The sequence below is a fragment of the Protomyctophum parallelum genome (genome assembly GCF_964188405.1).
Source record: "Protomyctophum parallelum genome assembly, chromosome: 8".
Lineage (NCBI taxonomy): Eukaryota > Metazoa > Chordata > Actinopteri > Myctophiformes > Myctophidae > Protomyctophum > Protomyctophum parallelum.
This window is the reverse complement of record NC_139703.1, coordinates 47,180,267-47,206,237: the sequence shown is the minus strand read 5'-3', so window position 1 is coordinate 47,206,237 and position 25,971 is coordinate 47,180,267. Positions and strand designations below refer to the sequence as shown.

The 25,971-nt window shown below is 39.8% G+C and overlaps 1 protein-coding gene across 5 annotated transcripts; it reads left to right on the top strand.

Moving 5' to 3' along the window:
• Nucleotides 1-1,955: 1,955 nt before the first annotated feature.
• On the top strand, nucleotides 1,956-15,343 carry LOC310862697 (uncharacterized protein). 5 transcript variants are annotated; one of them, XM_083770742.1, is made up of 17 exons: nucleotides 1,956-2,007; nucleotides 5,037-5,676; nucleotides 6,533-6,673; nucleotides 7,043-7,175; nucleotides 7,279-7,535; nucleotides 8,187-8,269; nucleotides 8,711-8,751; nucleotides 10,789-10,929; nucleotides 11,013-11,081; nucleotides 11,558-11,578; nucleotides 11,682-11,777; nucleotides 12,327-12,488; nucleotides 12,669-12,836; nucleotides 12,961-13,038; nucleotides 13,166-13,246; nucleotides 13,758-13,850; nucleotides 13,970-15,343. In XM_083770742.1, the coding sequence occupies exons 2-17, from the start codon at nucleotides 5,264-5,266 to the stop codon at nucleotides 14,441-14,443; spliced, it is 2,451 nt and encodes an 816-aa protein (XP_083626868.1). In that variant the 5' UTR covers nucleotides 1,956-2,007; nucleotides 5,037-5,263; the 3' UTR covers nucleotides 14,444-15,343. The 5 variants fall into 5 exon arrangements, with proteins under 5 accessions (XP_083626868.1, XP_083626864.1, XP_083626867.1 ...); XM_083770738.1 differs by having other exon boundaries at nucleotides 7,043-7,181; XM_083770741.1 differs by lacking the exon at nucleotides 1,956-2,007 and adding an exon at nucleotides 2,351-2,415 and having other exon boundaries at nucleotides 7,043-7,181.
• Nucleotides 15,344-25,971: the final 10,628 nt, after the last annotated feature.

Sequence of the window (25,971 nt, the reverse complement as noted above, 5' to 3'; positions counted from 1 at the left end):
ATAACTCTTGAACCGTAGGTCGTAAAATAAAAAATATTTTTTCCCTGGATTCCTTGGGTCATGACGCATCTCCCCATATAGGCCACGCCCATTTCCGCTATGATAGATTTTCCGCCATTTTGAATTTTGTCCAAAACACACTTTTTGCTTTTCCTCCTACAGATTTTGTCCAAATCTCACAGAAATCGGCACACGTAATCTCTGGACCCATCCAATTAAAACTGAACTGCAGAATTTTGAAAGTGCGTATCGTTCGGCCGTAATCGTCTTCCGAAGTTAGTAGGAGGGGCCTATATCACAAAAAATGCCATAAATCACGAACGGAATGTCCAATCCATCCCATATTTCAATCACATGTCCGGGGTGGTTCAATCAACCAAGTTCTAAAAGCAATTCCATTTTCATCGATAGGGGGCGCCGCAAATGCGAGAAATGTAACCGTTTGTCGCAAAAACATGAATTTCGGGGGTTAAATCCCCTCCGAATTACTTACGCATGATCTAAGGCGTGACTTGGAATTGTAATTGGCTGGCAATACTAGTGGGAGGGGCATATGTAAGCCACTGCGGCAACCACACTCTGCAATTTTTTTAAATTGCGAATTTTCTAGTTAGTGTGGTTGCCCGAATGGGCAACCAGACTCTAGTAATTGTGACACTTTATTATTAGTGTGGTTGCCTGAAGGCAACCATACTATTGTTTTTGTGACCTTTTATTATTATTGTTGTTTTTATTATAGATAAACTTTATTTTGTCGCGTTATACCTCCCACAGTTTTCGTGTGCTCGTATTTTGCTAAGACATTTGTTGAATAGTTTAATTGATATGAATTAATTAGTGCATTAAATTTCCCCATAGACATGAATGGGAAAATGCAAAAACTCACTTTCAAGTATTTTTTCCTCTGAGACCGTAAGGGCTATACTTACAAGACTTGGAGGAGAGATTCATAATAATTACTAAAATTAATTACCTTAGAAGTATAACGTTCTGCCTCATGGTGGCGCTATAACAGCCAACTTTACCTTTTGGGGTATAACTCTTGAACCGTAGGTCGTAAAATAAAATATATTTTTTCCCTGGATTCCTTGGGTCATGACACATCTCCCCATATAGGCCACGCCCATTTGCGTCTAGATAGATTTCCCGCCATTTAGAATTTTGTTCAAAACACACTTTTTGCTCCTCCTACAGATTTTGACCAAATCTCACAAAAATCAGTACACATGATCTCGGGACCTATCCGATTAAAACAGCACAGTCAGAATTTAGATCTTCTGTATCGTTCGGCCGTAATCGTCTTCCAAAGTTAGTGGGAGGGGCCTATTTTACAAAACACGCCACAATTCACGCACGGAATGTCCGATCCATCCCAAATCTGAATCACATGTCGAGGGTGGCTTAATCAACGCAGAGCCAAAAGCAATTCCATTTTCGACGGGTGCGATGTGGGCAACCACACTTGGCAATTTCCCAGAATTGCCTCTTTCTAGTTATTAAATAGTTTGAATGATGGTGAAGCAAATTTTCATTCATCTGAGATCTCAATTGAATTCTAAATAAATTTTATTTTTTCACCATACATTTTGAAATGTATAGCCTACCCTATAACATTTTGGATAAATCCTAATAGGATAATATTTCCAAGATTTTGGAAGATCCTACAGGAAAAATAGGATAATTTATTGGTGGGGGTGGAATCTATTTGAATCCTATAGGAATAGGATCCAGGCAAACTACCGGTAGCTTTTTTTTGTACCTGAATAGTCTACTCTAGGTCGACCTAGACTCTAGGTCGACCTAGAGTAGACTATTTAGGTCCAAAAACCAAAATGAGCTATGGTGCTTAGTTTGCCTGGACTCACGCACGCAATTATACTACACACACTCCGTTTCAGCAGGTGGCAGTATAGGCCGGGTTCCGCCAGAGGGCGACTCATATTTCCGCCTCTTCATTCTCTGGAGACGTCCCTCGAGCCCCGGGTTAAACATTGATATCACATAAAGGTAATTAATAAATGTTACTGTATATTTTCATATTAGATCATTTAAAACAATATATTTCGCACTGGCATATGATTAATATGATAATTTGTATGGCTAAATATCATTCATTGTAACAAGTGGATAAATAAGTACTCCTTTTGGTTTACAACACATTTATTATCTTTCTCACCACACACGCACCAATTTAGTCTATTAAAAACAAAACATAATAATAGAACGATTTATAGGAATAGAATGTTTAAAAAATATATAGGCCTATATATTATGGCCCTTATTTTTCAAGTCGTAGCCCTCAAATTGTTCCCATTTGGGTTTTTGTCTTGTTTTGTTTTTGTCTGTGCCTGAAGTGTTGTTTATTTATTCTGGCTGTGTCTTTTTCATACGGATATGGATCCCCGTCTTTTAGTGGTTTGTTTATTTTTCTATGATTACTTTGTTTTGATGGTATTTGTAATGTGTTGTATGTTTTATGTACAGTGTTCTGTTCTTTAATGTGTGTTCAATAAAGAACAAATCGGTTTATTTAAAGTCAGGTGGTACATATGGTGGCGGGGATGTTGTAGTGAAAGAGGTATATAGCCAGCAATTCAGATGTCATTTAAAAGGTAAATGACTGTTTTATGATGATGCTCTCATCTTATGTAAACGATTATAACAAACTCGAAGTAACGTTAGCTGGCTGGCTATTCCATGCTAATGCTAGCTGATGCTATGCTATGCTCGCCGTGGGGTTCGATATATAATGTAACGTGCCGTTAACGCTGCTGTTATAATACACAATAATGTACCATGTGAAACGCTACGGACGTTACTACAAATCCATATGATGCAGACCGTGGTATGAGGAAGATTGCATGTGATCAACAGCAGTTAACCGGTGAAGCATAACATGTTAGCTGGCTAACATTAGCTACTTGTAACAACGTGATGAATGTTATGGTAACAGCCTTAATGTTATCATGCAAAGGGACGTTAACGTGTTGTTACGATTGTATTGTACAATAATATATTGATACATCTGGAACGATGTATTGTTAGAATATCCCTCCAGGGAATGTCAAATCAGGATATATGGCCCCAATTAACAAGCTTGATTTATTGATGTTGCTCGTGTGATATGGTACTATAACAACACTGTCACTTATAGACATTCGGCTATTTTCGAATACATTTTTCAGCAACACCTTTGTTATACAGTAGGATTTCATCCACGTTTTTAAATGTAAAGGTTTTACCTTTACAGAACTGTCTTGACATAGGTGACAGTTCATCCCTTTACCTTTACAGAACTGTCTTGACATAGGTGACAGGTCACCCCTTTACCTTTACAGAACTGTCTTGACATAGGTGACAGGTCATCCCTTTTCCTTTACATAACTGTCTTGACATAGGTGACAGGTCATCCCTTTACCTTTACAGAACTGTCTTGACATAGGTGACAGGTCATCCCTTTACCTTTACAGAACTGTCTTGACATAGGTGACAGGTCATCCCTTTACCTTTACAGAACTGTCTTGACATAGGTGACAGGTCACCCCTTTACCTTTACAGAACTGTCTTGACATAGGTGACAGGTCATCCTTTTACCTTTACAGAACTGTCTTGACATAGGTGACAGGTCACCCCTTTACCTTTACAGAACTGTCTTGACATAGGTGACAGTTCATCCCTTTACAGAACTGTCTTGACATAGGTGACAGTTCATCCCTTTACAGAACTGTCTTGACATAGGTGACAGGTCATCCCTTTTCCTTTACAGAACTGTCTTGACATAGGTGACAGTTCATCCCTTTACAGAACTGTCTTGACATAGGTGACAGTTCATCCCTTTACAGAACTGTCTTGACATAGGTGACAGGTCATCCTTTTACCTTTACAGAACTGTCTTGACATAGGTGACAGTTCACCCCTTTACCTTTACAGAACTGTCTTGACATAGGTGACAGTTCATCCCTTTACAGAACTGTCTTGACATAGGTGACAGTTCATCCCTTTACAGAACTGTCTTGACATAGGTGACAGGTCATCCCTTTTCCTTTACAGAACTGTCTTGACATAGGTGACAGTTCATCCCTTTACAGAACTGTCTTGACATAGGTGACAGTTCATCCCTTTACAGAACTGTCTTGACATAGGTGACAGGTCATCCTTTTACCTTTACAGAACTGTCTTGACATAGGTGACAGGTCACCCCTTTACCTTTACAGAACTGTCTTGACATAGGTGACAGGTCACCCCTTTACCTTTACAGAACTGTCTTGACATAGGTGACAGTTCATCCCTTTACAGAACTGTCTTGACATAGGTGACAGTTCACCCCTTTACCTTTACAGAACTGTCTTGACATAGGTGACAGTTCATCCCTTTACAGAACTGTCTTGACATAGGTGACAGTTCATCCCTTTACAGAACTGTCTTGACATAGGTGACAGGTCATCCCTTTTCCTTTACAGAACTGTCTTGACATAGGTGACAGTTCATCCCTTTACAGAACTGTCTTGACATAGGTGACAGTTCATCCCTTTACAGAACTGTCTTGACATAGGTGACAGGTCACCCCTTTACCTTTACAGAACTGTCTTGACATAGGTGACAGGTCACCCTTTTCCTTTACAGAACTGTCTTGACATAGGTGACAGTTCATCCCTTTTCCTTTACAGAACTGTCTTGACATAGGTGACAGTTCATCCCTTTACCTTTACAGAACTGTCTTGACAATGTCAAGACAGTTCTGTAAAGGTAAAGGGGTGACCTGTCACCTATGTCAAGTTGACATAGGTGACAGGTCATCCCTTTACCTTTACAGAACTGTCTTGACATAGGTGACAGGTCACCCCTTTACCTTTACAGAACTGTCTTGACATAGGTGACAGGTCATCCTTTTTTCTTTACAGAACTGTCTTGACATAGGTGACAGGTCATCCTTTTTTCTTTACAGAACTGTCTTGACATAGGTGACAGGTCAAGTTTACTTTGACCCAGCTTTGACATCATCTTTATCCCTCTAAACATTGTCCTTTTCGTTTCAGGTACTGCCATGGGAAATTGATCAACCGCAGCTCTCTTGGTAGCTAATTTATACAAAATTCGAGGCTGCCTGCCACCATCAGCTGTATGTACATTATTGTCTGCACACTTTAGTTTGCATTGCACAGTGTAAATTAGTCCCTCTTTCAATGGCATGTAAACCTGATCATAGAAGAAAACTTGTTTTATGAAAAGAGTTTGGGACCTTTGACTAGGCACAAGTGGGAAAATGGATGAAGCACAGACTGTGAATCTGTTCTCTGGAGGAGGACCTGAGGACAACAACACAGAGCAAAGCAGAGAGAAACAAATGATTGAATCGGAAAATATCTCGGAAGGGGTATTGCCTCCGGAGCCCTCTGCGCCATTGGACAGTCTTGAAGGAACTGTCCCGGCAGTTCTGCCATCTCCTATGGAATTATGCCCAGAAGAGACTAAGCTGGGGGCTAATGCAGCTGCTGGCGAGCCTCCTGTTGACGAGCCTCCTGTTGACTGGTTAGAGCCCGTTGAAGATGACGATGATCCACAGATTTTGGACCACAGCTTTTTTGACCACCACTATAGTAGAAAGAAGGATCCAGAAGAAGACAGTCTTGCTGGAGAAAGTGAAAAGAGTGGTGCGAGTGCAAAGAGGAGATTCAGGTAAAGAATTGTTCACTTATGTGTAGTCTTGCTCATTTCTTTTACTGTTCTATGGATATGTAGCACTGGTACAACATAGAGAATGTATATGATTTCAGTTTCGTTCATTGGATGTTAATGTTTTTTTCCCTGTTTGAGTCCCTGTTTGTTGTATTGTTATCTGGGTAAATGTGGTGTTTAGTTTTTCCTGATTGTCATATTGAAGTGAAACACCTGCTATCATAAACACTTGACTTTCATTTTCATTGAGGTTGCTTTTCATCTGATCTTGACACATTCAGGCCATTGAGACCAGCTGTTGGATGTACAATAAGGCAAATTATTTTATGCTACTAGCATAAAATAATTTGGAAATCAAATGTCCTTAATTCAAGTGCCTCAGGTAGCCTGGTTCTTACTCGTGGCTAATTGGCTATCATGGTTGGATTCTGTGATGACTTAACTCCAGCAGATAATTCTGTCATGGCCCAAAAAACAACACACCATTATGTTTTTTTTTTTTTTTTTTTAAGATATTTTTTTGCGGCTTACGCCTTTTATTGGTTTTTTTGAAGGGACAGACAGTAGGCTGACAGGAAACGGGATAGAGATGGGGGAAGACATGCAGTAAAGGCCGTGTCTGGCTCGGGAGTCGAACCCGCGGCACACTGCGATTGGATTACCAGTCAGGTGCCCAGACGGTTACGCCACCACCTGGGCCCCCATTCTGTTTCTTAAAGCAAAAAAAAAAGACCCATTAACATAAACCTTGGGTATGGTTTTCAAAGATGGAGAGAATTTGGCAGAGAAGAGGAGAATGACTAGCATGCTTGTGCCTTTTTATTTACTATGAATATGTTACTTCCAAAATGATTAGGATAAACCAGACCCGGGGTAGGAGAACCCTACCCGATGAGGGATGGGATGACTGCCCGGCGCTTGGAGAAGGTTGGAAACGCAGAGAAGTGATTCGTCGCTCGGGTACTAGTATTGGCCACAAGGACGTTTATTACCTCAGGTAAATGCTGTCTACTGTCTCAGTGCCCAGTTGATGTAGTAAGGGATAATCAACAATGAGCCGTGTGACGCAGTCTCGTTTCCAATGTGTTGAAATGTTTTTAAATTTATATGAAATCCATGTTGTTTTTAAGGATAGCTTGAAGCTATTAAATGTAGGCTAATAACTGCCACAACGTTAAAGGTCGGCTGTTATCTGGAAGTGTTAAAGTACACTCTTCTGTAATTCAACTATTGATGATATCACAATTAGTTTTGTGCTCTACAATCAGTATTCATGAGATGTTTATTTTTCTTGATTGCAATATGCCAGATTCAGTCTTATATTATTTATATATATATATATATATATTTTTTTCTCTCCATACAGTCCAAACGGTGAGCGATTGAGAAGCCGTGTGGAATTGATGACATTGTGTGAGGGCCGTATTGATTTGACACAATTTGAGTTCAAAACGGGAAGGTTCCTCGACATTGGTGAAGTGCCACTGAAGCCGAAGAGAGTGAGGGTACAGTCACTCACCAAAATATTAATTTAACTGTAAACTGTATTTAAATGAAAGCATTTGTTTAATATATGATTTTCCCTGATTTCTCTTTATTTAGAGGAAGCGAGAGGTTCAAGACCACTCTTCCTCAGAATCCAGCTGGTTGGACAGAGGAGAAGGGGCAGAGACTCCCGACTCCCTCCACAGACTCAACCTAGGTGCCAAATTAAACCAGATGAGTCCCTACCTCTTGGGCCACACCAGAGTCAAAGATGAGGATGATGTGAAGGACGATCGAATTAAACTTCCCAATGCCTTTTCATCAAAACCACTCCAATGGGTCAATGGGCTAGTTGACCCAGAGGACACTGTTCTGTGAGTTAACTCTCCTTTTTTTTGCCCAAACCACACTAATGATTCACCATGCAACTCCTTGCAACATGCAACTACTTGCAACCATTATCCACAATGGCAGTTTGCAAGAGTTGCCACTGGGAAATAGCAGTCCATGCAATTCAGATTGGTCGCTGCTGGTTGCAATTCTCAAAGTGACAGTAAGGTGGTCATATGATATTAATGACACAGTTGTTCAGTACTTTGACTTTCAAGCCTTCATAGCTTGGACAGAACTTTTTAAAAAATCACAAGGTCTGTGCACTTGGTGACTAGTTTTAGATTTTTGGCATGGTGTTTGTTATGGGTATAATAAACCATTGCAAACAAGTTGGGCTTGCGCCTTAATGGTCTGCTTGCAATGAATCCAATATAGGATGTGTCATGTATATGGTTGAAACCCCAAAAGATAGAAGAGACTTGTCAATGGAGTCTGTTACTATTGGTTATGTTAAATAACATACTAAAAAGTTCGGAAAAATCACTACAGGAAAGGAATCATTTTCAAGATGGCGTCCACGATGCCTGCCATGAATTTTGGCATGGTGTTGGGTATGGGCATATGGTTGGGCTTGATTTGTGATCCTGCCACACGTGGATGCATTTCTCTCACATATTGTCTTTTCTCTGCAGCATCTGCTCCCAGTGCGGCATATCGTTTGTAGGGACATCGTATGATAAACAGCGAAAGAAGCCTTGGTGTCCCAGGTGTTGGGGTATGTCAATAAGTGTATATTGCCCTACAAAGCCAAAGTGAAGTAACTACGAACAAAAAGTCAACTGAAAAATGGGTTTAAAAGTGTTCCAACCAGTCAGTCAAATGAGATATCGGCATATAAATGATATTACGCTAATTGTATATCTGTTCATGAGGTGATTGTTCATCTCCAAAAATTACGGAGGCTTATTTGACTTCTGGGATGCACAAATAAGTCGGTGTCCAAAAACTGCACTTTGGCTTTGTAGAGCAGTAGTACTTACACATAAATGTTTAATTCAAAATATTTGAATCAAAATATTTAACAAATATTTTATCTTTCGATGGTAACATACCTTTAGACTTTTGGACTGCAGTATGAAGTGGAAGTGAACAGATATGTGTAAAGACACTAGCTCCTTAGACTAACCTTCCTTTCTTTTTTTAATGATTCAAACAGGCTCGAAAACGAGGGAACACCCCGTAATTCGTTTCAGAAAGGTAATGCTCTCATTAGGTTTTGTGATGTTAAAATCAATAATTGTCACTCATGCCAGCTATTTTAGCCATGCCAGTGTCTAAAATAGCTCTGTATTCATTTCTGATAGTAATCAATTATTGCTATAAACCATTTTTTCAGTAACGGGGATCTCCACATTTCCATCTCTTTAGTAAATTGAAAGTTCATGACATCAATTTGAAGAGATAAACATACAGGAGAAACAAGTAAAATTGGGACAACTGGAACTGGAACACTAAATTTTAAACTGAAACGGGTGCATAAAACTGGTGACCCACCTGAACATTTATTTTTGTAGATGCATCATTGTTCATTGATTGTACACTTCATTAGACAGAAATGTAAATGGCACGAGGTACAGTCAGACATACTGCCAGCATTGATTCTGAAAGGATAACACAAAAAAGTCCTGGACACTTTTTTTCCATTCATTGTGGTCCTATGTTCATTTCATCAATCAACATAGTATAAAACCGTAGTGAATGACACATCCTTTCTATTGGAAAATTGGCATTGCATTTACCTCCGTCCTCCCCTTGTGGTCTCCTGATAGATGAAGCCTGTTTAGAAAGAAGCCAGTGATTGGTGGCAGAGTAGTAGAATGAGAATTCTCCTATGTTTGTTCTATATTTGGGTAGTACCAGATCGTTGTCGCTCCCTCTAGTATTGTGGGTGTCACTCACTCATGCAGTTATTGTGAGGCCCAGTGGCCAATGAGTCCTCTACCTCTCCTATTTATGTCCATGTGCGGACTGCAGGTGTGATGAGGGATGGCCAATTTAACCCATTCTGACCTGAGATCAGATTCATACGAGGTTTCCGCCGGACACACACTGGTCCTGATGAACCCATTCTGACCTGAGATCAGATTCTAAAAATGTCAGTCGCTCTTCGATTTTTCAAAAATAGCAGACCTACAAGCTCGTATCGCGCCACTCGGTGGCGCGATATGAGCTTGTAGATCTGCTATTTTTAAATAGCTAAAGCATAACATGATGCTGACACCAAAATGGGTGCCCGGTCAGAATGGGTTAAGCAGTCACACCCGGCCTACTGCGGCTGCACACTTTGTACATCGAGGTTATGAATGCATACAGGATATATCAGTCATCCACTGTCCATACAGAAGATAACATCTGCTCTCCCTTGCAACAATGTCCTTGGTAGCTATGCAGTAGCTTCATCTAGTTGATTCTAGTACCACAGCATGGCAAGCAGTGTAAGCCTGTGTATCAATACCGTGGCTGTGTCTGTCCTGCTACTGAACCTGTTACTGAACAAACATTCTATAGCAATGATTACTATCAGGATACAGAGCTTTAATTTTTTTTAACAATCCTTTTGTTTTAACCAAGAAATCACTTAACAGCAGCACCTTAAAGGACAACTTTAGTTTTTTTTCAACCAAGGCTCTTTTTCATTTGCTGCTTTCTTTCGTTTTAGGGATTTTAGCTGTTTTTGACAGGGGGAGGCGGGGGCATTCGAACATGGGGCTAAATATGTATTATCTTACAAAATATTATGGTAATTATTTATTATTATTATTTACTATAGTCCCCAAGAAATTACAGAAGATCGCAATATCTACTGAATGTGAAGGAGGCCTACTGGTGGGCTGTCATAGGGGGCGGGGGACAACCTAAAACATGAACCTTGGTTGAAAAAAAAACTAAAGTTGTCCTTTAAGTTGTAATTTGTCATGAATGGTGGTAGTATTCATCTAATCCCTGATCCCTCTATAATTAGACCACCCAAGAGAAGTACCATTTAACAAGTATCTGTACATTGTGCATTTATATATCCAGGTATCTATGCATATACCTTCAGCTTATGATATGCATAACATTATTTACAACAAGTTCAGAATGTGATGATATCTAGGATGGCAATATCCCAGTGCACAGACACAGTTGGTCACTATTTGGATAGGTTATCTATATTAATGAGATGTTAACTTAAAATTATACATTTCTTTTAATCACATTTAAATCACAGGGATCATGTTTTGTCTCCTTTAGTGGATTCCTTGTGGCCAGTGTGTGGCTTGTCGTAACGCAATTAATTGTGGGCAGTGTGCCAACTGCAAGCATGGAATTGAGAGTCCAGAAGCCCGAAAACGCATTTGTAGGAAACGTAAATGCATATGTCCCATTCGCAAGGTAGGCTGAAAGAGGAACATCAGTTATTTGTCGGTTACTTGCATTCTCTAACATTAACCTGTGTATACTTTATGGTAAAATAGAGCCCTGGGATGGGAACACAGCAGAGTCCTCACGATGTTCCAGAGACATACAAGTACAGTATGTATCAGGTAATTAAATTGATGTAATCCTTTAAACTATATATATATATATATATATATATATCTTATTTCATTTATAATTTTCCAATGAGCAGAGTAATTGGATCCAAGTTGAGCTTTATTTATATTTCATTGTACAACAATGTCGCTTGCCAACAAGAGCATATAGCAGTTAGCTTGTTGATCAGCTCTTGGCAACAAGCAACACCATCATATGAGTTTAAATTAAGCAGCAGGCAGAAAAATACGGTATGCTAATGCTTTGATATCCCTAATTTAAATATTCAGCAATGAAAAACTATCCACAATTGTGCGAAAAACATGCACTTTTTTCCCCCCAAGAAAGTAAGATGTCAACATAAAAGTAGAATTCCTATAAATATATTGCTGTGTGTCAATGTGGCTGATTGCAATGCAAATTATATTATAGTATATAGACTAATAACCGAATAACATTATTTCTTAATGTATGATTTATTTCACAGAATGAAAGTGTAGCACCACAGGTAAGTGTTTTGTTTTAAAGAGAACAACTACCTTTAATTCAATTAAAATACATGGTTTTTATATTTTTATACTCTCCACACTCATCAATGTTTATCCCCACAGCAATCAAGCTATCAAAACAGCGATACAGAGGATTTCTCAGTGAACCCTTTTGAGGATTTTGATGATGATGACGATTCAACTGATGACGATGATAATGTGAGACCTTAGGAGTTTTTCCAGTGCCAGGAGAAAAAGGGTTGGGTGGCGACATTAAGCTAAAATTATATATATATCCCACGATTTTGTAACCTATTTCTCACCCCTGTGTCAATTATCTAATGTGATCCTGGGCACTACACACCCTCCGCCAACCTGGGGAGAGCAACGGACTTCATGCATGAGTGTCCAAGTTGCTCCTTTACACCTGACAGGGGGGAGTTTCCTTGGTTGGACGTAGTGCGTGGAAGGAACACGTTATTCCAAACAGTTGCTTTCCCCTCCATCAGGCGCCCTAAAATGAGTTCTCTAATAGTACACCGCTCACAGACCAAAGTGTGGATATTTCAGGTCAATGAAATTGCAAGCCATATTTTCTATGTACATTTGTCTCCCTCTCCCAACTGAGAGTTAATTGCAATGTCCGAACTACAAGGATGAAGCTGCCATCGAAAAAGAGGTCGAGCATTAGGGGGCATATATCATGACTTCACTTTGATTGTGTGTATATCACCTAATTTGGGGATGAATTGTCTCTGTATGTTTCAGTGGCATAAGAAACGGAAGCGGCGTGCCTGTGGAACTTGCAAGGCTTGCCTGTGCAGGAAAGACTGTGGCACTTGCGACTTCTGTATAGACAAGCCCAAGTTTGGAGGCAGCAATAAGAAGAGGCAGAAGTGTCGTCTGCGTCAATGTCAGAGACAGGCAATGGTAGGTGTTGTACAAGTCCCGGAAAGTGCTAATTCGGTTGTACATTTGAAGATGGCATAGATTTGTGATGTGATTGTTTAACAATATGGTAAACAAAGTAAAGTTTTAAGTGGTTAAAAAAGAAAATGGAAAACCTGATGACACTCCAGATACACTCATACAGATTTTCGTGTTTAACAGAGACACTTGTTGCCCGGCTTCAGCCAGCATGAAGAGCGTTTAATGATGATGGGTAGGCCTAAACCTCAGTACACATACAGTCGCAAGATGAACCCAAAGACAAAAAAAGGGCGAATAAGTGGTCTGGACTGGACTGACAATGAGGATGAAGATGGTAACCATCCAACAGTGAGTAATGAGAAAAAGTTATGCTCCCCCCCCCCCCTTTTTTCCCAGATTGCCTTGCTGTAGATTGAACAAACATAAACTACTTAATTGGCTTCATTATAGTTTCCACATGCTCTTGTTGTAGATGAGTTGGAGCTATGAAAATACCAGTGATGGCAAGTACTCAGAACTGAACTACATTGACCTCCAATCAAGTATGCAGGTTTGTTTTGAAATGCTCATCTCAAGCCTCCACCACTGTGCCAAACACCCACATACATATTTCTCATACATCATATCTATCACAATATAGAAAATCTGAATTAAAAATGTATTTTATTGTTCATAAGGTGAATCATTTGGATAGCAGACAGAGCAATGGTCTCCACAACAGCGTCTCGAAAATCAGCAACAATGCCATCCCCCAAAAGGTATGTTAAGATCTTGTGAGCATGCTCGTCTGAACATGCTTGTTTGTAATCTATGTCTGAACCCAGTGGGGCCCAGCCTGACAGTGGTGGTATACTAAAATTGCTTAATGGGTGGATGTCACAAACAGAACATCTGAACTTGCAAAGCACAATGTTGCGCCAATCCACGCCAAACCTGGCACGAACACTGTTCAGGCATCTGTCATAACAATAGTCAACACCAGGGGCCACCAATTTGCACCAAACTTGCCACAGACACTGTCCGGGAGTCTGCCATTGCACCTTTAAACTTGCCACGCACACTGTTCTGGTGCCTGCAATGACTATTGTCACAACAGGAGCCATGTGTTGTATCCAGGGGCCCTGTCAACAACTTGCCACATGATCCACTACAGAAGTGTAACGATAGTTACGGGCTATATTAAATAGACAAAGGTTGGGGGGGAAAAGTAATTAATTAAATATATTATAGCTGAGAACATAACATGTGAGTTTACCTTTAATAACCTAGGACCAGCTAAGCAGGTGGGATGCGGATCGATCGAACACTGACAGAGTTGCAGAAAATCATTCTATAGAATTGGAGGGACCCATGGTACCCCAGGTAAGTACAATGGTGCTATACCAGATTATGCCATTTGAGAGTTTTTTCATCAGTTCACTGGTTAAGCGAAGCTAATGAATTTCTGGGTGTGTACCTTTCTCGCGTTTGAATCATCGCAGATCACTCAGATCTACAGCATGGCTGAAGATATGGCTGCAGGGAACGGACCAAACATGGACGACCAGCTCCTAGAGCTTCTGCAGGCGTTGCGCATTAGCGCCCTGCCCCATCTTTGGCACATCGTCTTGACAGAGGGGCCTCAACTGCAGCTCATCCAGTGTGCCAAACAGTCCAACATGACTGACACCATGGTGCTGATTGACCCAGGCTTTTGCTATCAGGTCACTGTCCAGAAGCAACCGCTGCTGCTCACACACCCTCTGTATAATGACCACCAATCACGCATGAACACTCCAACCGAGGTGGTGAATCTCCTACTGGACTTGGAGAAGTACAGGGTGTGCCAGGGCCTGCCCTTGTCGGACCAACTATCCCAAAAGGGGCTAATAATTTTTGAGCGGGCTTCAACATGTGACTTTCTGGTTAAGAAGAATGTGGAGAGCTGTGTAAACTGCAAAGCATTATGTGGTTAATCAAACTGTTAACCTCAGCAGAGTTGGACCATCATAAAGCCCTTTGACCGCAATGGGGTCTGATTTTGATGGGGATGCACAAACTGGATTACATGTACACATTTACCTCTGCACTGAAATAATATGATTTAATCATTTAGTGACTCACCAAAGGCTTTCCAGAAGCACTTATGATACCATTTTCAGTTATATTCTCTGTGTATTTTTACGTTCTGTTATGTTGGCTTAAAGGGGTAATTTACTTTAAAAGTAAGACATATCTGCACTCTTTTTGAGTGGTGCTAGCCACTCCTATAGACAGCTATGTGTGACCCTGACTGTGTCCGTCTGTCCGTCCGAGCACAGAAATAGCGTTTGTTGACTACCAAGTGTCACTGTTGCGCAGCCTAACACAAACAGTACTACAGTACCACTCAGTTCAGACGGGTCTGAGTTTTTTTAAATAATGTTGAAGATCTGCAGCAGCAGTCAACCAAACAAACAAACTCACGTAGGCCTTCCTCAGTGTTCCTTAGTTGCATACATATGTAACATATGACACTTATTCTAATCATGTATTGAGAGATAATACAGAGAGTGTATTTTTTTTGTTTGTTATAGATGTCATTTAATAATGAGACACAGCTGTATGATTTGAATTGTCCATGAGCTATATGTCACTTCTGCTCGTATGCAACTAGCAACGCAAAGAAAGGCCTGTGTGCCGATATGCGTCATTTTGGTTGACCGCTGCTGCGGAGTGCGGATCTTAAACATTAATTCTACACAGTGTGGATGTTTCTTCCGTTTACGTATTATCAGAATCTGCATCCAATTTATTCAAGACTACATCAAGACTCTCTGGGTTGAGCTTCTTTTTTCTTAGTTTTTCTTTCCTTTTTTAACTTAAAACTGGGGGGGGGGGCGTCCATTAAACAACCCCATTATCTCTGTTTAGCTAGTTTAGCTAAAAGTGCAAAATTGGACTTTGGTTACTTTTGTCTGTTTTGAGAAGTGTGCCTAGTTTTATGTAAGTTATTTTGATTTGCTTTCCAATTCCTTCTCATATTGATTCCCTCACTAAATTCAATGATTTTGTTTCAAATGAAAAATTCTAACCCTGTAATAATGCCTCCACAAATATAATTTAAATAGAAAATAAAGCACTATCATGATGTACATGAGGTTGTAAAGCTTTGTGCAAAAGGTAGGATACATAATGTAAAATACAAGCCTAGTATGACATTGCATACCTTATGGGCTATATTAAAAAAGAAAAATATGAATTTCAGCCATTGATTCATTAAAACACAATTTAGAGCTGTTGTAACCTCTGTCTTTTTACCTTTCAATCTTGGGACAGCATCAGTGTCACATTAGTAGTTGCTATATACTTTATTAGCAACTCCCCCCCCCCCCCCCCCCCCCCCCCCCCCAAAACCTGGAATTAGGATTTAAAAGGCGTTTTTAGAATCAGCCTTAGGTCTAATTGGGTTAAAAGTTTGGAAACAATAATTTCAGACCTGGTCACCCACAAATGATCATCTGAAGACCCAGATGAAGTTGTGAACAAAATGTACGTTGGGTATTAATTTCAGCAACAAAGAGCAACCTTGAGGTAATCCATAAATCTCCCTTACTGTGACGTTGTTCCACTACCAGCTCCTGGTGAGGCATATTTTCTTCTGCCTACAAACTTTCTCAAATTCTTATATGCATACAGGTATACACGGAAATGCATATTAAATGTTTTTTATTTTATTTTTACTTATCAAGAGAACATAGGCCTATGACCTAGTCAAGACAACAGCAGCAGCACTCTCCTATATGCAGAAACACATTTTGTAATTTAAGAATAATACCTGAAAAAGACTTATTTACATCATGCGAAATCACATTTAGCAAATTCACAGCATTGGCCATATACATGAAATGATTTGGCTTGTGCCAAGTTGCCAACATTTCTTTCATGGAATATGTTTTGACTGAGGCAAAGTTTTAGTCTATATTGGTGATGTCAAGGCTAGTGGTTGGTTTTCTCTCTAGATTCCTAAATGTACCCTGGATGGATAATGGTATTAAAAGGTCAAATGCTAATCTAGAGATGAGGCATTCTGTGCATGTGCCCCAAATAGAAAGTCATCCAAAATGGCATACCGGTACTCACACAACTAACTTTTACTGGGGAGTGTAGTTTCTCATTTCTTCACTGTATCCTTTCTGCTTAAAACTATTTGCAAATATAGGATACTTGCTTTGTGATCTTTTCACTTCATTTGGGCATTGACAAACACCAAACTACGTACATAAACATGAAATCTGTGTCAGTCATCACGAATGGTTCTCTTTTATAATGCATTGAATACCTTGCACTGTCTTGATACGTCCCCAAAGTACCTATTGGATTATTGGTAGCCTACAGTGGAAACTTGTGATTTCTATTTCAGTCAATCTGAAACTCTGACCATTAAACTATTGCTTTACTAAACCGTTTAGTCAGTGCAAAGAAGGACTTGAACAGAGCTGAGAAAGGAGGTTATCCCTGCCCATGACAACTTTAATCAATGTTTCAATAGGAACCACAGCCAACGCCTTGATTTGAATTATACATCTGGTGAGCCTATATTTTATCATGCTCAAGTCTTCCATGTTCTACCAGTAGCCTGTAATTTTGAAGATGGGCTGATGGGTGTGTTGTTAGATTACAGAGTTGCTGTCGTTCTACAGCTTGGTTTATAAATATAGTTAGAATGTTCGCATGGACAAAGCGTTTATGTTGAAATAAAGGTTTTGTATTTTGTTAAGAGCAGAATTTGTTCAGGAAAGGGGTTATTTCTGTGTAATTTCTTAAATTTGGTAATATGTTTTATATTCCTGTCTGTGGCCTGTCAATTGCTGTTGTGTCAATTACAGTTTAAGTTGCTGGGATAATAAAGTAAACAAACCTTTAATTTATTATATTTTTGAGTAGTAAATGTTTTACTATAGAGATTTTTGTATCTGAATAAGTGATCATATTATCCATATGATGGATCATTATTATAACATTATTATGAAATGAATGTGTGTGGGTGTGTGTGTGTGTGTGTGTGCGTGTGCGCGTACTAATGTGAATGAACGAGTGGTAGGCTACATTAAGTGGTAAAGTGGACTAATTGCCATATTGCCCCATGTGAGCCATAACATTTGTCTGCATGTGTGTGCGCCAGTGCTGAGCGATGCAGGAGTATAAACCTTGCTTCCGTTTGAACACACGTTTGCTCTGCCTGTGTGATGATGCGCAAGGCATCCACGACGCGCTGCTGCTGAATTACACTGGCGATGCGAAGCTATAACGAATCGGATCAGTTCGTTTTTCTGCTCTATGGTCATTATGATAATTTTTAAAAATGAATCGGTCTTTTCGAAAGGGTTTTAGCGAAAGTAGCCGACGTTGAAATTATTTTCAGTGTAGCATTTCCGTACAGTACCACTACCAATGGAGACCTCCATATAGACATCGGTCATGCTCTCTGGTAAGGGATTCTACTTTGTAAAGATGTCCTTCTCTCTCTCGTATATTATAATAACGTGCCACTGGGCGTGTAAATTATTGGAGGCTATGTGAACAGAATCTAGTGTATTCTGTCAGAAAATATAGCTTGGCCTACATCTACAAGTCGGTGTTGGATATTTACCAGTAGGCTAGCGTAATTCCACATTTTCTAATCTGTTACATTTAAAACGTGTCTGTATGACATATGTGATGCGATGCATTACATTAATTAGTCCAATGTTTTTCCCCCCAGCATCAGACTGTGTTTCCGCCTGCAGTGTCTATGCAGATGGCTTGTTGCAGTCTTGCAGAGCAGGTTCAATGTTATGAGCATGCATGCTTTACGCTCGCTGTTTGGTTAATGAAAGCAGTATTGCGTATATTGTGCTATTTTTATAGGGTGTTTATTAAATAGGCTTATAGCTACTATGTTTTAATAGGCCTATATATTTATGGATCAACATCAACTTCTAACCGTACAATCACAGCAACGTGTGGTTTCGTGTTGCATAGTTATTAACGGATTAATAACGGGACCAGCAATTCAGTATTCTATCCACTAGAATTCATGTAGTTAGCCTACTTAAAATAGAATAGCTGACAATATGTCATGCTTCTACAACTTCCCTAATGTTGCTGCAATTGTAGGCTACTCACTCCTTATAGACCAATCATTGATTATAATGTCCTCATTTCCAAATAAAGCTGTCTCTTAGTCTTCTCATTAGCCTATAATATTAGCCTATAATCCGCAGAGTATTCTTGCCTAACCTATTCCCACGGAGACATGCACCAATCCAGACACGATTATGAACACATTCTTGAACAAGGATACCCAGAGCTGCCAGCATATAAGGGACTTTTCCAAAATGCTATGTGTACTCCCGGACAGCGCCTCAGGGTGATTCACTGCTAGTGCAGCTTTCCTCTATATGGGAAACACCTTAAAAGAGGATGTTCCACTTTGTTGCCATGCAGTTGTTTCCTTTTGCCAGGCTTGATAACTTTTGTATTTTTGCTGCAATGCTCATATTGTATATTAGGCTACTATATTTAGAGCGATTTCGAAGTTCACAGGCAACAGGGCTAGTAGTCAGAGAAAACAGTTGGCATCACAGTTATTCCAAGTAAAATGTTTGTGGTACTTAGGCCCAAACCACACCAGTTGCAACTCCTTGCAACTAGTAGCAACTCCTTGCAACAAAACAGTTTTAGGGCATGTCACACCGACACCAATGTAACTCCTTGCAACTGCCATTGGGGATAATGGTTAAGTAGTTGCATGTTGAAGGAGTTTTGTGGCTAATCATTGGTGCGGTTTGGGCCTTAGCAAGACCATTCATGGCCACTGGCCAGTGGCCAGTTTCATTTTGGTCATAGAATTGAACATGGCATTGTTTTGTCCTGTTCTTTCATTTCCCAGTCTTCAAATAGGCTGCTCTGTGCTCTACTTTTCTATAAAGCATTCCCCATAGTTTTCATGCTACTATGAGCGTTACATTTAAATTGAAACACCATGGGATTGGATCTAGACCCAAATGGGCCAAACATGCTAGTATTCTATTGGCCAAGGTGACACCATGCCTTTTAGATATGGATTGACATGATGTGAGCAGCTGGCTCAGTGCCATGTTATGTAGACAGCACTATAATTGTATTGTATATAGTCATAGCACGCCATAGTACATATGTATAGCATAGTAGTGAATATGTATAGTTTATTATGTATAGTGTATGTATAGCTTCATCATATAGATATTCCACTGTTACCTTCTTAGCTTACGCATGTTTCATGATAGATGCTTTTATGTGATGTATTCCCATGCTTTTGTTCTTGCTTAAATGTAAGTCGCTCTGGATTAAGAGCGTCTGCTAAATGCCTAAATTGTAAATTGTAAATTGCCACAGAAAAACACACCTGCCCTGTTGATAGACACCTAGCAAGTTCACAAAGTGCTGTGTATGTCCATGTTTGCCCCAGGTGACATTTCTATGGACTTTCTCCCCCATGCCATCATCACCATGGAACTAAAGCATAACAGTATATACCAGATTGTACTGTATTGTACATGTAGTCTACGGTTAAATTCAAAGTGAAGATTTGAAGTGCTGGTGAACCCAGCTAGCCTGGCCCCAAATTTGACCAATGTAATCATGCAAGAAATAGCAGTTGAGATTGAACTAAACAAGTGTTAGGATAGAGGATTCACTACACAGAATTGCATTATTTTTAATTAATTCAAAGGGATGAACATAATAATTCTACATTTCATTTGAAATACCTGTCTAGGAACCCAAGGACACTATACAGTATAAAATCAAGTTAGAAAAATATAACAAGGAACATACAACACAAGACATTCAGAAAGTATAAACAAGAACAAACAAAGGCAGAAACTATTACAATTCTGTGTGTAACATCTGGACTGACAGAATGTTTTGAAAAACAACAGAGTTTTGAAAAAACAAAATATTGAATTGATACAATATGCACCTGGATATTTATACATTTAATTATATTACATTATAACAATATAATAAGGTCTATATAGTTGTCGAACTGTCTGTGGTTGCACAAACATAGACTCCCTCCAAAATCAACAGTGCGGATTACAACCACAGCGCAATAGGGTTTTGAATGGCTGGAACAGGGAAAGCCTTTGGAACACATACAGAAATCCCTCCAGGTGTTACAGAGCAAAGGGAAACAGTATAGGTATAATCCCATGGACATTAGAACCACATTCCATTCTTTATTGGAGACACACACACACACACACACACACACACACACACACACACGCGCGCGCACACACACACACACACACACACACACACACACACACACACACACACACACACACACACACACACACACACACACACACACACACACACACACACACACACCAGTTTAGCAGAGTCCAGGTGGATAGCATTCACCAAGATTGCTTTGTTTCACCCGGTGGTAGTCATCATGTCAAACCTGCAAAGGTGAGTGTCAAGGGCAAGGTGAGAAAGAGGTTCAGGACAGTTATCCTGCCTATATGATTAGACAGCACAAGGCAAGTGTCCATGTGGTCTGTAGTATTGATATACATGTTATAAACCAGTATTTCAGGGATGCGCTGAGAGGAGATTATATCAGTGAGGAGGTTTATAGGTGGGGCTGGGGGGTTATTAAAGGTCACCTGACCTCCCATAAGCCCCCTGCCCTTCTCTGCTGCTGATTGGGCAGTTGGAGTTGGAGGGAGCACAAGTAGTAAATCCTCAGCACTGTATATAGGCTTCATATGCCCCATGGACCTAACTGATCCCTTAATGGAGAAACCCTCCCTCCATTATGTTTTCAGGTGTTTAGACACACATTCTACACTTCAGTGTATGACAAATTTGTGCAAAAGTAGTCAAACTCTCAACAGCCTTTATTTTTTAATTTTTTTCAAAGAAAGAAATAAAGAACACATTGTCTAATGTCTATGCCCAAAATAGGGACTCCAGGTTGAAAGTGATATCACTCTTGATTTTACACTCAGACTTAAATTAACAATGGATTTCACTGTGTAAGACGCTATCACCCTCACAGTTCATCCATAGGCATACTAGAACCTCTTGGAGTTGGACTTTGAACGGCAGAGAGATAATACAGGGAAAGGACGCAGTAGTTTCTCAAGCACCATTGTTTTCTAGCCTTTAAAAAATGAGAAAATAAACACTCAGAGAAGTATAGTAGAGTATATTGAAAAGTTGTTGGTATTTTTGTGGTGATGTGTGATGCCTGCTTTTGACATGACTTGCCATGTGTAAGTTCACAACAGTGACAGCTGTGTCAACACCCAGCAGTCAACAAGAGGGCTGCAGTCTCACCTGTCTATGCCAAGGTAGTGGTGATATTTCAGCTGCTCTTTCAGGTCTAAAACCTGTTCCAGTCTGCTCTCCTGCCTGTTGAATGTAAGCGATTAATAGATAATACCGTACAAAGTAACACATATACAGAAGTATGCTTTGGATGTCAAGAATTGATCCACTACCCACTCCAACAGGTTGGATAAATTAAGGATGAGAGATGACAGGGGCATATAAAGGAATACAAAAGACAAGCTGTGTCTCTTGAAGTGCTGGAAGTGGTCTGAGTGATATTCTCTCCCTTTGAAAACTAGAAGTGTATTGCCTACAGGGGTTTATCTTGGCAAGATAATATCTCAATCTATTAAACCAGGGGAGTATTTTGGTTCCTTATGAAAACATGGTAGGGGAAAGGACCTACAGTACCTTAAAGGCGTGGGTGTTTAGCCCGCCGGACCTGAATATTAAATCGCTCCCTCATTTGCATTCGTGTGATGCGATCTGCACAGGGGCAGCCCGCTCTCACTGCACAGCTCATGTTTTAATCAGCATGCCTCTCGAAAGTGCTATCTATATCACCATCCACTCTCATTCCCTACATATGTTAAGTCAACACATGTTTGATTCTATTGCTTTCTTACACGTTACTTAAACCATTTATGGTGCCACTTTCACCCCATAATCATGTCTTTGATGTTGTGCTGATGTGCTCTGTGATTCTGTTCATCAGATTCCTCATTGTCCTGCCTTCTTTCCCAGAAGCTGCTCTCTGGAATGTGATGCAGTTCTGTGTTGTTCTACCTGTAGTAAATCGCACATCTGGATACCAGATGTTTTAGCCAACATTGACTCGTTAGATCAGTCATCTTATCAGGTGTGTAGTTTGCTTGAGTATGTGAAAACAGGTACAATTGGTGTTTTTCTGACCTTCACTAGCGCACAGATGCTATTTGTTATTAAATGCAATTGGAGTCACAAAGCCAATGTAGATCTCAGCGAGTGACTAAAGAACCACTACATTTGCCACGCAAGTTTGTTGTTGTGGTTGGAACCTAGTTCAGACATGGCTGCCTTAAATTGGCCCCATGCGGCAATCAGGTGACTAGCAGTAGCACAGAAGCCAAATGCCAACCAAATGTCTATGTTTGTCTTGTCTTGTCATGACTGACCTGCTCAGTGGCCATGCCGGCTTCTTGGCCTCCTACTGCTGAATAGGTAATTCTTAATTGGCATATTAGATTACATTAAATCAAGAATTTTGATCCGTGACTTGGGACTCTGTGTGCTGGTGAGGTTTATGTGACTGACTTTGTCTGACCAACAGTTGCTTGCACTGAGCCATAATACCGGCAGTTGTTTGCTTAAGGGCTCCTACTTGTCTGTCAATGGGAGGTCACACACACTGGGGTTTTCACAGGCAACACGAGCAAACAGCAGCTACTGGTTCAGTTCTAAGACAGGACCCATTGCAAACGGAGCAGAACTGCAAACTTTCAAGTATGTTACAAATATCCCCCCCCCCCCATCTTTTAGTACGGTACGGTCGCCCCTTTTCCATCTCGCCCCACTACTCTACCTAGCTGTAAATAACAAACATAATTCATGTTGGTGATTATATAAAAGGTATTATCATATTAATTTATCATTGTTAAGTTCACTCTGTGTATCCACGGGCATAATAGCATGATGATTCCATTACAAAACATGGGCTACATGGAAGAAATGTGTTTAATAAAACGAAATTAACTGCTAGAAGGTCCTACATCATCATCATCATCATCATACTATCATCATCATCATCATCATCATCATTCATACTATAATCATCATCATCATCATCATCATCATACTATAATTCTAACAATGTCTGAATGTCAGAAACAAACACTTATCTCCTCATTGCCTCCCACTTTGCGCTCCCACTTTTCACACAGGCATTGACCATATGCATATGGAGGTCTTAACGGAGCCCTTTTTTCGATTTGACACATTCATGATTAATAATGAATGTATTAGTGAATTGGGCGCAGTACCCCCCGCGGGCAAATATCTCACAACGGGTAAGGGCTAGTTAACTTAATTAAGCAGTCACCGCCTCTGTGTCATGTTATTCTTATAGAGATCGACTACTATTCAATCAAATAAATCTGTATACAAGATAATTTCAGATTTCAGAGAGGGAGGGAAATACTAAATTAACTGTTAACTACATTAAAACACTAGCGGGGGAGAGTTGGTAAAGGGGCGAAGGCATGGGGAGAGAGTATGTTTTGCACGTCCGTGTGTGTGTGTGTGTGTGTGTGCGTCTGTCCGTCCGTCCGTCCGTCCTTCCTTCTGTCCGTTACCAGCTAATCTCCGGCACCGTTGGCCCGATCCATTTCCGTTGGCCCGATCCATTTCCACTAGGCCGCGGACGACATGCCACTCATTTTTGTTTTCCAAATCAGCCTCATGGTGGCGCTATAACAGGGCAATTCCTGTTTTTACCTATAACTGCATAGATCTGTACACAACTTATGTATGCGCACTCCCTAGAGGCCATGAAAAAACATTTTCCCTGCATCCCTCCACATCTGCCGGTTATAGCGCCACCATGAGGCCGATTTCTGCAAAACACATTGTTTATGTTAGTCGCACAGATTTCATCCAAATCTCACGCAAATCGGTACACATCTCTGTAGTCATGTGATCAAGACGAGTCTGTTGGATTTCTCAGATTCTACACTGATTGGCTAAGATTGCCTTCCAAAGTTTTCAGGAGTTCATCCAGAATTCTATCTTCAGAGATGCTATGAGTGATCTGGCTCTGCATTTCCTCAACAAAATGAAGAAAATTGTTGCAAAAAACCCCACAACAAAAACATGTTTATATTACTCCTAAACCTTTTGCCAAACATGAAACATCACACACTGACACACTCCTATATTCTCCTGGTGGAGACCTGTGCCCAGAGGGGCATTCTTTCTGGTCTTTACATGGTTTGCTTACATTTTGCCTATTGAGGCTTTCCATTTATGGATTTGTGGTTTGTGGTTTAGATGGAATTGTTTTATTATGTACTAGACAAGCAAGAAGAGAACGTGATACTTCCTCACGGCAACAATTTGTAGTGCTGAGAGAAAATCAAACAGCATTGCTATTTTTGGGTCTTGTGTTTCTATACAGTGATAGTAGAAGAGTGTAGTTGTAAATGAACCTCAATGTCAATGTGGGGAAAAGTGTGACTGAAACAAAAACACATTGCTCAGGTAACAGAGTTTGAAAATTGGCACAAAACATTCCTTTATTGAGTCAAATATTTCAATATTTCCATGATGGGGATGTTCTGTTTGTTAGACCTAGACAGTAATTTGATTTCCCTGGTCACTATAAAAATCACAGATAAGTGGACACGATTAGCAGAAATTGAGTAATGTAATCAATAGAATTCAGACATAGACGTCGATTTATACCCTGCTTTCAGCCAGGCCATATAAAGTATATTGTATGACAAGATAACCCTGACACCATAACCCTATGACACCAGAAAATCTGAGGATCAACCGTCTATGTTATTTATTTATATCTTCTTGTCATTGTAAATGTCCCTTGTCTTTCTCTTTACTGCTAATCCTGTGGCTCAATTGCATCTTTTGTTCTTGTACCTGTTGAGCTATTGAGACGTAACACATGGTTTAGGTTTTCTTTTTCTATAAATTATTCACCATGCCTGTCTCTTCCTCTTTTCACTTCCATTTTCCAAATGAACTGGTTGGTAATTGCATAGGATGTTAATTTTAGAAATTATGATTAGATTCAACCATTCGATGAACAGTAATTTCCTGTTTTGAGAGACTGGTTGACTGCACATTTCCAAGAATGTTTTATTTTTTACTTTATTATCACATTAAAAAAAAGATGTGTAACAATACACTATATTTTAAAAGATGTAAGTGGGCAGCTCTCCCATATTTAAAATTGATTTATTGTAAACAAAAAGAAGAAAATAGAAAGTTAACATTTTAAATGAATGAAATGTTTAATGTTAGTTCTGAGTTCAAAGTCTATTAATTGCCATATTTTGATCAACGTGTATAGAGTGTCTATCACTATTCTTAGGAATATATTTTATGAATATCCTTGCCAATGATATCAATATCTATTCAACAATATTGTTTTCAGTGTCTA